Source organism: Martes martes (genome assembly GCF_963455335.1).
Source record: "Martes martes genome assembly, chromosome: 3".
NCBI lineage: Eukaryota > Metazoa > Chordata > Mammalia > Carnivora > Mustelidae > Martes > Martes martes.
Window position 1 is genome coordinate 146,744,045 of NC_137890.1, and position 16,381 is coordinate 146,760,425.

The 16,381-nt window shown below is 41.9% G+C and overlaps 1 protein-coding gene across 3 annotated transcripts in view; it reads left to right on the forward strand.

Moving 5' to 3' along the window:
* Positions 1-16,138, forward strand: part of CACNB4 (calcium voltage-gated channel auxiliary subunit beta 4) — a gene marked incomplete at both ends in the record, with an annotated part of 240,399 nt that extends 224,261 nt beyond the window's left edge. For all 3 annotated transcript variants that reach the window (XM_080798892.1, XM_080798893.1, XM_080798894.1), the window contains 2 exons: positions 13,240-13,425; positions 15,878-16,138. In XM_080798892.1, coding sequence (XP_080655018.1) covers positions 13,240-13,425; positions 15,878-16,138 — 447 coding nt within the window. The remainder of the gene's footprint in view (positions 1-13,239; positions 13,426-15,877) is intronic.
* Positions 16,139-16,381: the final 243 nt, after the last annotated feature.

Here is a 16,381-nt window from a genome sequence, read left to right on the forward strand (position 1 = left end):
TGTCTGCCGTGTAAGAAGAACTAAACCTAGTGTCCAGTGTCCCATCGCTTGCCTGCTACCATGATGACTGTGCAAATACTCGGCAGACTACTTAATCCAGTGATGGGGACACGTTTATGAAAAGAGAAAAACAAATAAAACATACTGATTTGACTTTCCTTTAATTTTTCTGCCAGAAAGTTCCAGTAGGCAGAAAAGATGTGACCTTGAAGGTTGAGAATTTATGGGAACTAGAAGAGCCCTATGGTTATAGAAGATGAAGAGGTCAGGGTTAAGTAAGATGAAAATTACATTATAGCAACATATGTCCTGGTGCCATTGCCAGAAAGCAGCTGCTGAGGTGGAAGCCAAGAAAATGGCAGGGATTTGGGTGGGGGGAGGTGCTGACTGTTCTCCCGTGGGTCACCAGTGGCTGATCCGTGTCTACTGCTCAGCTGATTTACTACTTCTGTGCCTGTGTTTCTCTAAAGAAAATAACTGTCTTTCCTACTGATTTAATTTACTAGGTTTTTAAATATATACTTGTGTAAGGATCATTTATGCTCTGTGGAAGCATAAAATCTAATTCAGTTGTTTAGAGAGACAATACAGCATAGCTGTTAAAAGCATGGACTCTGAAGCCAGATTGCCCATGTTCAAATCCACACTGGTTTTGTAATCTTGAGCAAGTGCTTTCCTCACTGGGTTGGTGTAAGGTTTCAATGAGTGAGTATGCGGTAAAGCTCTTAGGACAGAGCCTGGCAAGGAATAAGCACCACCTAGGTGTTTCTGTTAAAATTATCAAATATACTTTCCATTCTGCCATGGCTAACCTGTCAGGCTCTGTAAGGATGTGTTCCTGTCTGGTTCACTGTTATATCTCAGTCCTTCATTATGATAGGCCCACAGTAAATATTTATTGACTAAGAGAATGAGTGAAAGGCAGTAAGAGTAGGATGCATCCTTTTATCGGATGCTTATTAGGCCAGATGGGAAGCTAGATGCTTTACATAGCTTATCTCTAATCTTCACTGTTACCTAGTAAGGTAGGCAGTATTATCCCCATTTTGTAGATGAGGCTACTGAAGGGAGAGAGGTTAAATGACTTTCCTAAGGTCACACAACAAATTAGAACTAGATTAGATTTATCTGGCCCCAAAGCCAGTGTCCTGTCCTCACAGTCCCACCTACCTGTACACATACCTTGTTACCTGCCCCACAGATAATTTGGAAAGGCTGGATTCTGGAGTGCTATGTTAAGAAGTCTAACTTCACATTGCCTACGAAGTCCACTTACAAAATGGAATGTTTAATTCAAACCCTGTGTGTAAATACAAGAATGTACTACCCAGCCCCTGACTCTACAGTCCTTACCAGCTAATGGAAGTTAACCCTTACTGAGCAGATACCAAATGCTAGGACTATGCTATTGTTTCCAATTTTTAGAAGAGTCTTATAAAGAGAGTTGTGTCAGTTTGGGTCTTCTGGGAAGCAGACACCTAAATGGAATTAGAAGTGTAATTTATTGAAGAAAATACCTATGAAAGACTAAAAACAGAGAAAGAGGACAGAACAGGCTAGTAGAGCCTTCTGACCAGACCAGACTAGTCTCATGAAAGGAAGGGAGGAAGGAGGGAGAAATGGATAGCAGGAGCCTCAGACTGATATGTAGCTTTTCTTAAAGTTTGTCACATACTGGACAGAACTGTTCAGGCTCTAGTCCCCGTGCTGTGCTCAGGCACTGGCTAGGAGCAGCCTGTGGAGAGGACGGCATTGGCTTGGACCAATGCTGCGGTCATTCCAGAAGGTGCCACAGTACCCCCATCTCCCCGCTCCAGGCTATCTGCTGACTGCGCTCATGACTGCTGGTTTTCCAGGATATCTGAGTATAGGCCTCTATGACCACCCTTGTAGATAATATTATCCTTACTTCCTAGAAGGGAAAGCTAAGTCCCTCATTAGGAAAGTTGTTGGAGGTAACAATTAAGAAATGAGCCCCAGATTCAACCCTAGGTCTGTCAGACTCCAACAAACCTCCATGCGCTGTGCCCTTCCACCTCTACAGAGCTGGTGAGTCTCTGGCCCCCAACTTTGCTGTGAAGAGACGTCTCCAGGGCAGAACAAAGTCGTCAAATGGTAATGGGGGTTGTTAAGGAAATTGAGAGGGAGTTAAAGGCGAGAGTTCCAGTTCAGGCAACCATTGGCCAAGCCCATGTGGTCCTTTAGGATGGATGTTCTGCTGTATCAGACCTCATCTGGGGCAGAGAATCTTGGTAAGGGAGGAGACAGGGAAGTCCCTGCTCTCTGAACTTTGCAAGAGATTCCTTTCTTTTCTGTGTCTGAGGGAAAGGAGGTCTCTCCTCCCTCTTTTCCCCTCTTGTTGCTATTAATGGAACTTCCTATTTGCCTTTGTTATGTCTAAAAGCATCCCCACCTTCCTTTGTTTCCTGAGTCAGTTAGCAAAATCTCCTCAACCAATGTCAGCTTTTGGGAAACAAAGCCCAGGAAGGGAAAGGGAGAGCTGGCAATTTCCTGCCACAGCATGCCCCCCCACCCCTCCACCACCACCAGACAAGGAAGCCCAGATCCTGCCACCTGCATGAGTGGTAGGAAAGAATGGGGGAAAATACAAAAGGAAAAATACAGATTAATATCTCGAAACTCGTTGGCACGTCTGTCTGCACAGATGGAGAGGGATCTACATTGCGCAGGCGACCTTGTTCTGTGAAGTGCCTGAGGTGGCCACAAGATCTGTGGGAGTTTTGGGTGCGGATCTGAGTGGACTGGAGAGTAGTTAGGCCTGTCTGATTTCCTTGGACAGAGTGAGCAGACTCACCCACCGGAGTGGGCTCTATGAGCAATTGTTGGAGTTGTGGGAGGAATCTCCTCTGGTGAAGGCTGAAGACTATGGTATCCGAGACCCTTCTCAACTGTAAGACTGATTCTATCTAGATAATGGAAGTGATCACTGCAGAGATATTGGTAAAACCATGAAGGCTGTGGAGCCCCAAGAAGAGGAAAGTATAAAAATAAAGCAGAAAATATATCAAGTGATATCCTTATTATTTCAAAATGTCCTAGATACTTCTAAGGAACAATCCATGGGCTTGGCTGAAATGTCATCCATGTCACTGTATGATTAAATCAGACAAACTCAAAATATCTGGTCATCTCAGTGTTGTGTGGCTCACCTACAAGAACTAAAATACATTCAGCAAACATTATTTAAGTGTTAGGCCTGGGTGCTTGGGTGGCTCAGTCGGTTAGGCATCTGCCTTCTGCCTAGGTCTCAGGATCCTGAGATCCTGTGATGGAGCTCCTTGATGGTGTCCCTGCTCAGCGGGGAGCCTGCTTCTCCCTCTCCTTCTGCCCTTCCCCCCTGCTCATGCACCCATGCACATGTGCATGCTCTCTCTCTCTCAAGTAAATAAATAAAATTTAAGGAAAAAAAAAAAAAGGCATTAGGCCTGTTACCTTGCTAGATGCTGGGATTCAAAGGCATGTTCCTGCCTTCAAGGATTGCATAATCTTTTTTTTTTTTTTAAAGATGTTATTTATTTATTTATTTATTTATTTTTAAAGATTTTATTTATTTATTTGACAGACAGAGATCACAAGCAGGCAGAGAGGCAGGCAGAGAGAGAGGAGAAAGCAGGCTCTCCACAGAGCAGAGAGCACGACACGGGGCCCAATCCCAGGACCCTGGGATCACGACCTGAGCCGAAGGCAGAGGCTTTAACCCACTGAGCCACCCAGGCGCCCCTGTTATTTATTTATTTGACAGAGAGAGACAGTGAGAGAGGGAACACAAGCAAGGGGAGTGGGAGAGGGAGAAGTAGGCTTCCTGCTGAGCAGGGAGCCCAACATGGGGCTCAATCCCAGGACCCTGGGATCATGACCTGAGCCAAGGCAGACATTTAATGACTGAGCCACCAAGTGCCCCAGGACTGCATAATCGAAATAGAATCAAACACAGAGAACCAACTGGTAGTTGTCAGAGGGGAGGTAGTTGAGGGGGCAAATGAAATAGGTGAAGGAGGTTAAGAGGTACAAACTTCCCATTATAAATAAATAAGTCATGGGGATGAAAAGTACAGCCTAGGCACTATAGTCAATAATTTGTAAAAAAACTTTATGTGGTGACAGATGGTAACTATGCTTGTAGTGAACATTCTGTAATGTGTATAATTGTCGAATCAGTGTGTCCTGCCCCTGAAACTGATATAATATTATATGTCAATTATACTTCAGTTTTTCAAAAAAAAGATTACAGTTGGGTAAGTCAACTCTTTTTTTTTCTTAATTTTTTTAGATTTTATTTATTTATTTGACAGACAGAGATCATAAGTAGGCAGAGAGGCGGGGCGGAGTGGGGGAGGTAGACTCCCTGTTGAGCAGCGAGCCCCTTGCAGGGCTGGATCCCAGGACCCTGGGATCATGACCTGAGCTGAAGGCAGAGGCTTAACTCACTGAGCCACCCAGGCACCCGGCCAAGTGAACTCTTAGCAAACAATTTGGTAGATCCTGAGTATGCTTACAGATATTACTTTATAAATCTTTTATAGATTCAAAGAGTGGGTTAGATCAGGGTTTCTCCACCTCAGCACTATTGACATTTTGGGTTGGATAATTCTTTGTTATGGGAGCCTGTCCTAGGTACTATATGATGGTTAGCAACATCCCTGGCCAATGACAACTTCTGTATTGGGACAACCAAAAATGTCTCCAGACATTTCCAAATGTCCCTTAGGGGGGAAAAAATCACTCCTGGTTTACTAGTTTAGGTTAATATAGACACACATTTTGGTATATAACATTGTAAGTCTTAATAAGTGATTTATTGAGATATATTTTAGGTGAATTAAACTTGTTTCTTTGATCTGTCTATAAGAATGAGTTTATTAACATTTTTTTCCTAATAGTTATTAGAGAAAATACTTGTGTCCTATTTAAATTGATGTATTTTAGCTGCTGAAAGAGTTGATAATTGAGTAGTTGTGTATATAATGTAACATGTTACCTCTGAAATAGCTGGAACCAAGAAAATATATGTGCCTACTTAAATGCAAATAATACTGTGAGACGTTAAGATTTATCCATATGTCAGGAATCTCAAAACAGCCTCATGCACTGGGAAGACAGCCTTGCTCTATTTTATCTCAGTAGCAAATTTCTCTTTTATGTAATTGATCAGATAACTTGAAATATTAAATAAGCAGTCTGGATAAGTAAGGTTACTTTGTGTTTAATATTTTCTAAACACTGCTTACATTATTAAACATGTTCATTTGATATTGTTTGAACAGCATTTGTAATGTCAAGAAAGAATTTTATACTCTATGTTGGCACATGTGAAAAAATCCTTGGAGTATAAAAACTAGTAGTAATCTAAAAATGTGCCTGCATTTGTCCCTGCTTTACTTTAAGAGCATAATTATAATTGTCACTGAAAGACTGGTGATCACTGTGTCATTTTAGTTCCTCTAGGAGAATTTACAGCTTGCTTAATTGGCCACTGCATCTCCAATCTGAAAAGTCAGCAGATTATACTGGCAGAGTCACACATTGCTAAGAAATTAAAGGCAGCAGTCTTTAGAAGGGGAAATCTAAAAGAGTACTGAAAAAAGCAGGCTCTCTGTCGCCAGAAAAAATGTATCCAAGACCCAGGGATTGTTGAAGCAAAAAGGAACCCTGAAGAGCACCCAGTGTAGTATTTCCTGGAATGTGTCCTTCCCAGTATGGGCTCCATGTGATGCCAGAAGGTGCTATGGGGAGAGAGCTCTGATACCATCGTGTCTGAGAAAACACCATGTAAACACAGATAGACTGGTTTCTCTACTACAGGAGCCTTATTATGCTAATGAGCATTGTGTGTCTCCATCAGGATAGTGGACAGTGTTTCCTAGATTTCGTCTACAGAACCATTTTCCACAGAGCATGCTGTGGATTTAGTGTTTCATGGAACACTTCTAGGGAAGGACTGACCCAGTCCAACCACCTCATTTTTCAAATGAGGGAACTGAGACCAAGAGAGGTGAACTGGCTTTCCAAAGAACGTAAGCCTTGGCCAAAGTCAGCATAAGATGGTGAATGGCAGCAAACCGGTTATCATATATTCTGGAAAGAGAAGCATGGGTTTCATACGTAAAGCTTCTTTTAAGAGAAGGGTCAGCAGGGGCTTGTGGGTGGCTCAGTGGGTTAAAGCCTCTGCCTTCAATGCGAGTCATGATCTCGGGGTCCTGGGATCGAGCCCCGCATGCTCGAGCCCCCAGTACTGTGGTAATAAGATTCTCATAATACATCTATGCTCAGCGGGGAGCCTGCTTCCTCCTCTCTCTCTGCCTGCCTCTCTGCCTACTTGTGATCTCTGTCTGTCAAATAAATAAATAAAATCTTTTGGAAAACAAAAAAGAAAAAAAAGAAGGGTCAGCAAACTTTTTCAGTATGGGCCAGAAAGTAAATATTTCAGGTTTTGTGGGTCATGTGGTCTTCACAAGACTAACCAACTCGGCTTTGGTAGCAGGAAAGCAGCCACACACAATATGTAAGTGAACGAGAGAGTTCCAGTCCAACTTTGTTTATAGGAGCTGGAGGCGGGCCCCATGTTGCCAGCCAACCAAAGTTGCCACCCTTGTTCTAGGACAAAGTTTTGGTTATCTGCGACTGTGCAATAAACTTCCCTCAAACTTAGTGACTTCAGACAATGAGCACTTGGTATTCTGCTGGTGGCTGACATGGTCGCTTAGCAGGGATGGCTGGAAGGCTGGGCTTAGCCAGCTCCTCTCTCTCTCCATGTGGTTTCAGGGCCTTTCCATGGCTTCTCTCTGACAGGGATTCAGACTTCTCACACAGCAGCTTCCAGGTCTCCAAGAGCCAAGTATTCCAATTTCTTAAGCTTAGATACTGGCCTTAGATAATGCTACAGCATTCTGCTAGGCAAAGGAGTTTCAGGAACTCCCCAGACTCAAGGAGAGAGGACATAAGCCCTCCATCTCAGGAATGTCAGAGAATCAGTGGCCGTGTTTAATCTGCCACAGAGAGCTGTATTCTGGAAGAGGGAAGACTTTGCTTCATTGCCTGCTCTGGATTCACAGAAAAAAAATGGGTGAGATGCAGACAGAAAAGGAGCCAATGAGACTAGGACCCATTTTTTTTTTTTTAAATATGACCAGCTTAAATTTTTAATTGGAATATCCATCTATACAGTATATTGTGAGATTTCATGTTGCTTCTTCCAGGTATTAGTGCCCTTTTCCTTTTCAGAGAAATTGAAAATAGTACATTTTAAGAAGACCAACGTTCAAATCGTCCCAGTACTGTGGTAATAATAAGAGCCTCATAATACATGGTGAGAAAAGCAGACGGGCAGACAATTGAATATATAAAGGAAATATAATCCCTTAATCCTACTTAGTTACAAGCTGGCTTGTGTTATCATAAGATGACCCTGTGGCTCTTTGGGCTGTGTAATTTTTTTGAGCTTGCAAAATGACATTGATCGCTCTCTCTGCAAGAGGGGGAGCTCATCTCCTCACAGAGTCATGCAAACCTCTAACATTACAGTAACTGTAGGCGTTCTCTTCTGTCACCCTTTATTTTGCATCGCTGAATAGACTCAGATTTATTCTAGTAAACACAAGAACTCTGAAGTGAATGATAGTGCCCAGTATCCTTGACCATATTGCTATCACGGTAGTAATTTTCCACTGCTCTTTCCCAGCCGTTTTATGTAAATTATTTAGAACCGTGTGGATTCACCCGTCTATTTAAAGTGACTGTCTCCAGTGGTGTTTTCATTATTACAGGGCCTCTGGGCATCCACAGTTTAATTCATAATAGTGCTTTTGAAAAAGAGAGTAATCAGTTTGAGAGGTTTCCCTCATAAAACAAGGCTGCATGGATCTAGTTTCTCTCAATCCAAAGACTACTCTTGTTGCGGGGATCTTAGCCACCCAACTTGGATAACACTGACTTAGGTCCCCACCAACTGAGCATTCCCACCAGGGCTATGATTTAAAGCATTGGGTTAATTTGAGCTTAACAAAAACACTGGGTGCCTCTTCTACAGACAGTAACACTGGGAGATGTTGTAGTTTTTGAAGAAGAATGGCCAGGATGGAGGGGCGTGGTGAGGAAATGTGCGTGGGTTTATGAGGAACCTCACAGATTGTTAAGAGAGAAACTACAAGGGATCAAAGTTACTGATACTCTTTGCTTTCATGTTTTGCCCCCGAAATTAGTGGCAGGAATTCTGGTTGTCTTTTCCCATTCAGTTTCCTGAAGTTGGAAACTGAGATGAGCTGCTAGAGCCCACAGTATTGATAGGCTTTCTTTTATCCCCTGTAAGACCTCCTAAGTCTTTCAAGATTCTTTTAATTTAGCATCTAGTTTCCCATCACTAGTTGACCAGTGAGTTAAGTAATCAGGACTTCAAAAGCCTTAATAATATCAAGAATGCACTTGTGATATGAAAGAAACATCAGTTAGTTATTTTATAATTAGCATTACATATGTGCCATTCAGCCATTTTATTTTACCGAATCGTATCTGCTAGTCTTTTTTTTTTAATGGCAACAGATTCAGGATCTCTGTATTCTAGGAGCAAAGAAATAAAGTGTACTTACTCCTATTATTTATTTTTTCCTCTTAGAAATAGGAAATAGGCACCGCCTAAGGTTTTATCTATCCATAATAGATAAATGTAAAGTGTTGCACATGCCATGGGAGAGTCTATATGTATTTAATCTCATGCCTAGCAAGTCTTCTGTAATGCACCAACTTAAAAAAAAAAGTTAAAATTAAATTGCAAAATTAATTTCTAAGTTTTATGAACTGTTTATTAGGAAATATTCAATAGCAATATCCTAGATAAAACGTATTACAAATTATATGTTAGGTTTTGCGAGACCCTCCTCTCTATGCTAGAAAGGATGGATTTCATAGTCATAAAGAAAGACCTGTCCACTTTGTCTCAGCATCTCCCCCCACAAAGGAATGTAAAAGAAATAAACAGAACCTGCTCTAATTCTCGATGTAGGAACTGAGAAGTGCTCTATCTTCTGTAAAAAACTAGGGTGACCAGCTGTTCCATTTCCCCTCAGAGTGTCCAGATTCAGACACTGATGGTCCCAAGCACCCAAAAACACTCTGTCCCAGACAGATCAGGATAGTTGGTTGCCTTGATTCAGCTGCCTTCCCCGGGAAACTTTGTGTGGCTCTGTGAATGGACAACCGGACAGATCTTAATGTTAAGTACCTAGGGTTTTCTTAAAAGATATGTCAGATCTTCCTTTCCACTGAATTCGGCATCAGTCTTTGCTTTCCCTGGTTCCTGTCATCTCGTTCTCTGAATCACTGGATGAGCTGGAGGCCTGGTTTTCACTCTTCTTACATTTATAATGCTTTAGTATTTCATTTTGCCCAAAAAGCTTATGCAGAAAAGGCACCTGCTGTGCCTGGTTTTCCAAGAGTTTGTTTTGACTCCTCTGCTCATGGTGTATTTACTTGAGCAGCCACATTCTTTCTGCCCACCTCAGCTAAAGAAAAGATCCCATCGCAGTATGCCAGAGGCGTCTGCTGTGGAAGAACTTGGCAAACAGCTTTTTGTGTTACCCTATCTCGGGCATTCACCAAGGGCATGGTATCATTGAGTGGGTCCCTCTTCACTGCCTGTGACCGTCCCCTTACCCACACCCTCTGCTGCTGATTAAATAGCTGTCTGAATCCATATCCCATTCTGGAAGTCTCACACATGTGGCACAGTAAGGAACTAATTAGACTTGAACCTTTAAATTTTTGAAAAATCGGCAAAGCTTATTTGCATAACCCATGGGGCTGCTTCTCTTTGAATTTCATCATTTCTTTAAAAAGTGTATGCCCTCATACTCACATTCTAACACTCTGGTCTTATCAGCTGTGTTATTTCCTAAACAGTTGAAAAGAAAAATTGTCACAGATATACAGGCTGTGAAATTCTTCTTCATTGAAAATAAGACGCATATGTCAGTATTCATTCAGAAGCTGAAATTTGCTTTCCTTGGTGCTTTTGAAAGCATAAAAGCGGTTTCAAATCATCTTCCTCATATAGCTGTCTTTTTAGCAGGTGCAAAAATACCGTTTCCTAGAAATGATTGAGGCTTGAACAAACAGCCATGTGCTGATAGATACAAATTCTGTCCACTGGCAAAGAGGAGTACTTTATTAAAATGACTTGTAATAAAGTGTATGTTTAATTTTATCTGCAGTGTGACAGTGTAACATGCGGAACAGTGAAGTGGATAGAAACCTTATTCAAATGATACCCTTTAGTGGGGGCTGCTTACCTGGTTTTTTTCTTTCCGGGTTAGTTGTCCTGACTCCCATAGTCTGGACCCTCAGTCCAGGGGTCCTCAGAAGGTTCTTTCACTTGGGACTTTATGAAAGCAAAAAAATGAGCTTTTGAGACCCCACGTTTTTGGGAACCCACCTTAAAGAATGAGACCTATGTAAGTGAAGTAGACAGTAACATAAATGAAATTATGTAAACCACAGACTCCAAATCACATACAGTTTAGAATTGGTGGACAGTTTTAGTGTGCAGTGGCTGAGAGTAGATGTTTGTTCCTGGGCTGCCTACTGTCATCTTTCTTCCTGGGTCATCTTTCTCAGTCTGCGTGCACTCTTTGGGGGCGGGGCAGGGGGCTGTTCTCCTCCCACTCAAGTCAGTGCGGCAGTGCTGTCCAAGAATACAAGTTCATATCAGAGCATTAGGGAAAGTTCTCAGACTTGACATTTGTACCTACTGATGGGTTACATTAATGGGAAGGGGGCTTTTGACAGCCAGAGGCAGAAATTCCCTTGAGTTACTTTCGTGGAACAGGGGATTTATTGTAAGGATATATGTTGACTGACACTAGGAACTAGCTGTTTTCCCATTCTCTCGTGGGCCACATGGTCTTTTTCTCCTATTGATTCCTCTCTTTATCCTTTTTCTTCTCTTCCCTCTACAGGTAGAATTCTTTGACTTACTTATAATTCCCCCCCCCCATAACTTCAACTCTCACCTGTGTCTATGCACCTCGTTCTAAATTCCGAACTTAAAGCCGCAGCTCTGAACATTCACTGGCTCAGTCTCTTTATTTTCTGAATGAAAGTCCCAGTATGACTTGGAGTATTATGGATTTTAATACTTGTGTCTCCCACTAGAAGAGGAGAGTTTCTTGAGCATAGGGATGATATCTGTATCCTTTGCCACTGGATGCTTACAATGCCTAGCACAAAATAGGTACTGAGTAAATATGTTATGAATAAATAAAATATACAAAGAACTATCTGAAATTGACTAATAAGAGGAAAGTCTCTTTTTTTGAGGAGAAGGGCCAGAGGGGGAGAAAGAATCTTTTTTTTTTTTCTTAAGATTTTTATTTATTTGAGAGAGAGCGAGAGAAAGAGAAAGAGCATGAGATGGGGGAGGGTCAGAGGGAGAAGCAGACTCCCTCTTAAACAGAGAGCCCAATGTGGGACTTGATTCTAGGACTCCAGGATCATGAGGCAGTTGCTTAACCAACTGAGCCACCCAGGTGCCCGAGAGAGAAAATCTTAAGCAGATTCCACGCCTGGTGCAGAGCCCAACACAGGGTTCAGTCTCATGACCCAGTGATCATGACCTGAGCTGAAATCAGGAGTCATTTGCTCAGCTGACAGAGCCACCCAGGCACCCAGGGAAAGGTTTCTACCTGAGCTGAATTGGCTGAGTCCTCTCAAAAGCTAGTCGGTTTGGACTGAAGTCACCTATTCTTTGCCTAATTACTAAACATTTGCCACTGTTAAATATTTCTCCCTGACTTTCAAACTGCTCTGCAAATTAAGGTCAAAATGGTCAGTAGGGATCAGTGTGATGAAAACATTCAAATAGTAAATGTTGGGAAAGAGATCGTTGCCATGGTGACTTCTGCTTGAGGGAAGCCTCGCACCAACCAGAGTGAGTCAGCTAACCTATCACCAACTCATAGTTGTCCAGTTGCCACGAGCCTACAATCCAGCCACAGTATCTGTGCTGATGGCAGTAACCCTGTATTTGATTCATTAGTGGAAGTTTCTTATTTTGGCAAAATGAGCTTGTAAAAGCAGGTAGGTAGTGGCAAAGGTGGTGTGAGAGGGAAGGTGTGAATCCAGCTGTTGGAAGCTGGAAGTGTGTTTTCCCTAAGCTATGGGATGGCTTTTCTCCTTGCGAGGGGCCACGGTTTTCTGACTGTCCGTCCTGTGTGTGTTCCCAGCCATACTGCTGTGATGCTGAAGTGCCATTTTGCTGCTTTGTGGGGGAAAACACTTCCTGGTTAGAGGCTAGATGTTGGACAAAGCCCTCACTGACAGAAACACGGATACCAGATGCTTCTTGTATGACACTCCTTCCTTCCCACAATTAAATACTCGTGGGCCTTGTTCTTTTTTAATTGTTTCACACAACGATCTTTTGGTAGCAGAAATCACCCAAATGTGGTTTTCTGGCATTAATCCTAAACCTTCTTTCCATATTGTTTTATCATGAGATAGAAAACATTTTCACAGGCATTCTGAAAATTATCTTAGTCAATGTTATTCCCTTCAACGTAGTTACTTTGGAAGATGAAGTGTTTATTCCGATGATGTGGTCATTGCCCAGAATGTTTTAGAACACCTCTTTCAATGCCATTAACTTGCTTCTCTTGTATTCTCAAGTAAGTGTCATTGAGCTCCTTAGGAATCTATGGATAGATATGAATGTGTTTTTGCTATATTCTACATATGACGCTGATACAGTCACCTCATCTTTTACTTCTAAACAGTGAAAGATCTGAACATTTAATGAGCACTTCTCTTTTCGTGTCAATGTCCACATTTGCACTTGGTTAACTGTGGAGCACCTCGCTTGGCTTTAATTTTAGAAACTGCCAGTCCAGCCCCTCAAAGGTGATATTTGCTCTTACATGTTAGAAATGCTATTATCTGGGGGTGCCTAGGTGGCTCAGTCATTGGTCATCTGCCTGCGGCTCAGATCATGATGCCAGAGTCCTGGGATCGAGCCCCACGTCTGGCTCACTGCTCTGTGGGAAGCCTGGTTCTTCCTCTCCCACTCTCCCTGCTTGTGTTCCCTCTCTTGCTGTGTCTCTCTCTGTCAAATAAATAAATAAAATATTTTTTAAAAAAAAGAAATGCTATTATCTACATTAAGTGGAATTTTAGGTTTCATTGCCTAAAACCTGAAGCGTAAGTAGAATGGATTTTTTTTCTTATCATCTGCAGGAGATGTTTGATGTTATACTGGATGAAAATCAGTTGGAGGACGCATGCGAACATCTGGGAGAGTACCTTGAAGCTTACTGGCGTGCTACCCACACTACCAGTAGCACCCCCATGACCCCTCTGCTCGGAAGGAATTTGGGCTCAACTGCGCTTTCACCATATCCCACAGCAATTTCTGGGTTACAGGTATTGTCACTTTCCACCCATGTTTTTTACAGCCTTAGGTTGAAGATTCTACAGGGAACCTGATTGGGATGAAGACTGGATAATCGTTAATGTGAAGAGGGAAACATGGGTGGGCATTATATATATATATAAAAAATCAAAAATATTACCTCACCATGGTCTACCCTAGGCTGAGTTACCCACAGTGGCCCTTTCCATAGAACTTTGCTCTCTGTTAATGTACAATGACTTTTACTCACACAAATTAATCCCTCTTGTGTCTAAACTCTGCCAGGACACTCACTCCCTACTCAGTGCAACTGTCCATTACTTCTCTGGGTCACTTCTTAAAGATTATACATTGGTGGCAGGGTAAGGCACCATGGCAAGCTAAGTCAAGTGTTTTGGGACAGATGGGCCTTTTGACTGCCCTTAATTAATCCTGCCCTCCCAGACTGCCAGCCCTGTCCCCGAGCTTGCTCAGTACAGAATGTGGACACGAGCAGAGCCACTCTGTTCAGAAACAGTGACAGATCCCTGAGTTTTCTTGGGGGTATGTGGGCGTCCATCTTGGCCAGTGGCGATGGCAGGTGTTCTTTAGGGAAGTTGGGGATATGTGCAGAAGAAGGAGGTTTTTTCTTCTACTCTTCTAGTGCTGCACTCAGGGCTGGGTGTGAGGAGCTAGAGACATTATGATACAAAGGGACTTTTGCCTTCCTACATCAATTATTATTTACCATTTATCAAGCACCTGCTGGAATGTAGCCTAACCCATAGCTGGCTAAGGAACTTGTAGTCTGTTGAGCCATCTTGTATCGTGACTAGTTTTATATTCATGGGTTATAATGATAATCATAACTGTAGATCACATAGACTTAACTCTGAGAGAAAGGGCACTTTCTAAAATGCTATTCTAAACCGTATTACTTTGCTGCCAAATTTCATCTTTGTAAGCAAAAACCTGCCCTACAAATGAATAGCTTTTGAGGCTGGGAATGAACATGGGAAATGTGCTCATGTAATATGTGGTATATTTGTGTGCACTGGGACTGTGTCTTGCCTGGTTTCACTGCCTCTGTGCTAATCCAAGTGTAGACATCTCCACTGACTAGTTCGGATTGGCTCCAAATTATACTCAGTGGGATGAGAAATGGATGCACAAAGCAATATGCTTCTGTAGTGTAGGTTAAGCGAAATGTGCTTTGTTTATGGACAGAACACTCCGGGCTCATCAACTCTAAGACATCCACCTGCAGTGGTTCTCCCAGCTTCACTTGAATTAACATGATACTCTTTGTCCCGGACCCTATCTCTCTTAGTGACCATGGGTATTTAATTGTTAGACTCTGGCTATGACTCTGGCTATAGCACAGGCTATGGCTGCTGAATGATTTTCCCGCTGTGTAAAGGTGTCACTTAGAGGAACTGGATCGGGTCCTTGGTCTCATCAGGATCCTGTTTCTTTTTTATTTTTTTAAAAGATTTTTATTTATTTATTTGAGAGAGAGACAGTGAAAGAGAGCATGAGAGGGGAGAAGCAGACGCCCCATGGAGCTGGGAGCCCGATGCGGGACTCAATCCCAGGACTCCAAGATCATGACCTGAGCCAAAGGCAGTTGCTTAACCAACTGAACCACCCAGGTACCTGGGATCCTGTTTCTTAACTGAAGTGACCTAAGTAGAGAGACACAGCTATGATACATGTTTTCCTGTGATTGGAAGAAAAATGCTGAGTAACAGTTTCTGAGCCATCAAATAAGTGTTTGACAGTATCGATTTCAGTTAGTGGTATTAAAAGAATTTAGTTTATATCCGAAGGTAATTTTTGTGGGACATTTCAGTTGAGGAAGCGAGAATTGTAAATATCGGTTAGCCAGCTTTAGAATTATTGTATACTCCTTTGGAAAAAATAATGCTGAGAGCCTTAACATTTATGTATGATGAAGAAACAAACACATTAGTCTATGGACAGCACAAATCCTAATTTCATGAAAAAAATTTTTTTAAAGGTATGAGGAACATTCAGCTAGATAAAGGTGAAGTGTGTGACTTCAGGAGGAGAAGGATTTTATCAGTTCAAGAGAAATAAAATAGCAAATGCTATTCTGAACTTTAACTTATTTCCCAATAGTAAAGTGATCCTTATTTTTGCAGTAAAGTGGAGTTATTAGGTCTTCCTAGATGCATTAAGTTCCATTCAGCAGTTAACTGTCAATTGTCTATTTTTAATAGGAAGCATAATCATATAGCATTATGTAATTAAATTCATAAACTATTTGCATTTTAGTATCTTTGCATGTTGTGCCCCAAATAAAACAGACCAGATCTTTTGAGTAGACCATTTGTGCATCAAAATGCTTTATTAAATCAGTTAGCATTTTTTTGTGCAGACCCTACTGCTATACATACATTTACATATTCTAGATGAATGAAACGGACATTATGTAATCAATGAACTATCTGCTATTTTTAGAGTCAGCGTATGAGGCACAGCAACCACTCCACGGAGAACTCTCCAATTGAAAGACGAAGTCTAATGACTGCTGATGAAAATTATCACAATGAAAGGGCTCGGAAGAGTAGGAACCGCTTGTCTTCCAGTTCCCAGCATAGCCGAGATCATTACCCTCTTGTGGAAGAAGATTATCCTGACTCATACCAGGACACTTACAAACCCCATAGGAACCGAGGATCGCCTGGGGGATATAGCCATGACTCCCGACATAGGCTTTGAGTCTGCAGAAGCAAACAAAAAATCATCTGTTGACAATTTGCCATAGCACTGCTAGGATAAACCAATCATCTTAACTTGGCAAATACAGCACAGTATTTACTGTGCTTATGGGCTGTTGTCATTTGATGCTAAGTAAGGGGCAAAAAAAAAAAAAAGTACATGATGCCCTTAAGTCTAGATGGTTATTAGATGCCCAGTCATATAGATATTTTTAAGCTCAGCATTTACATAACAGTACCTTTT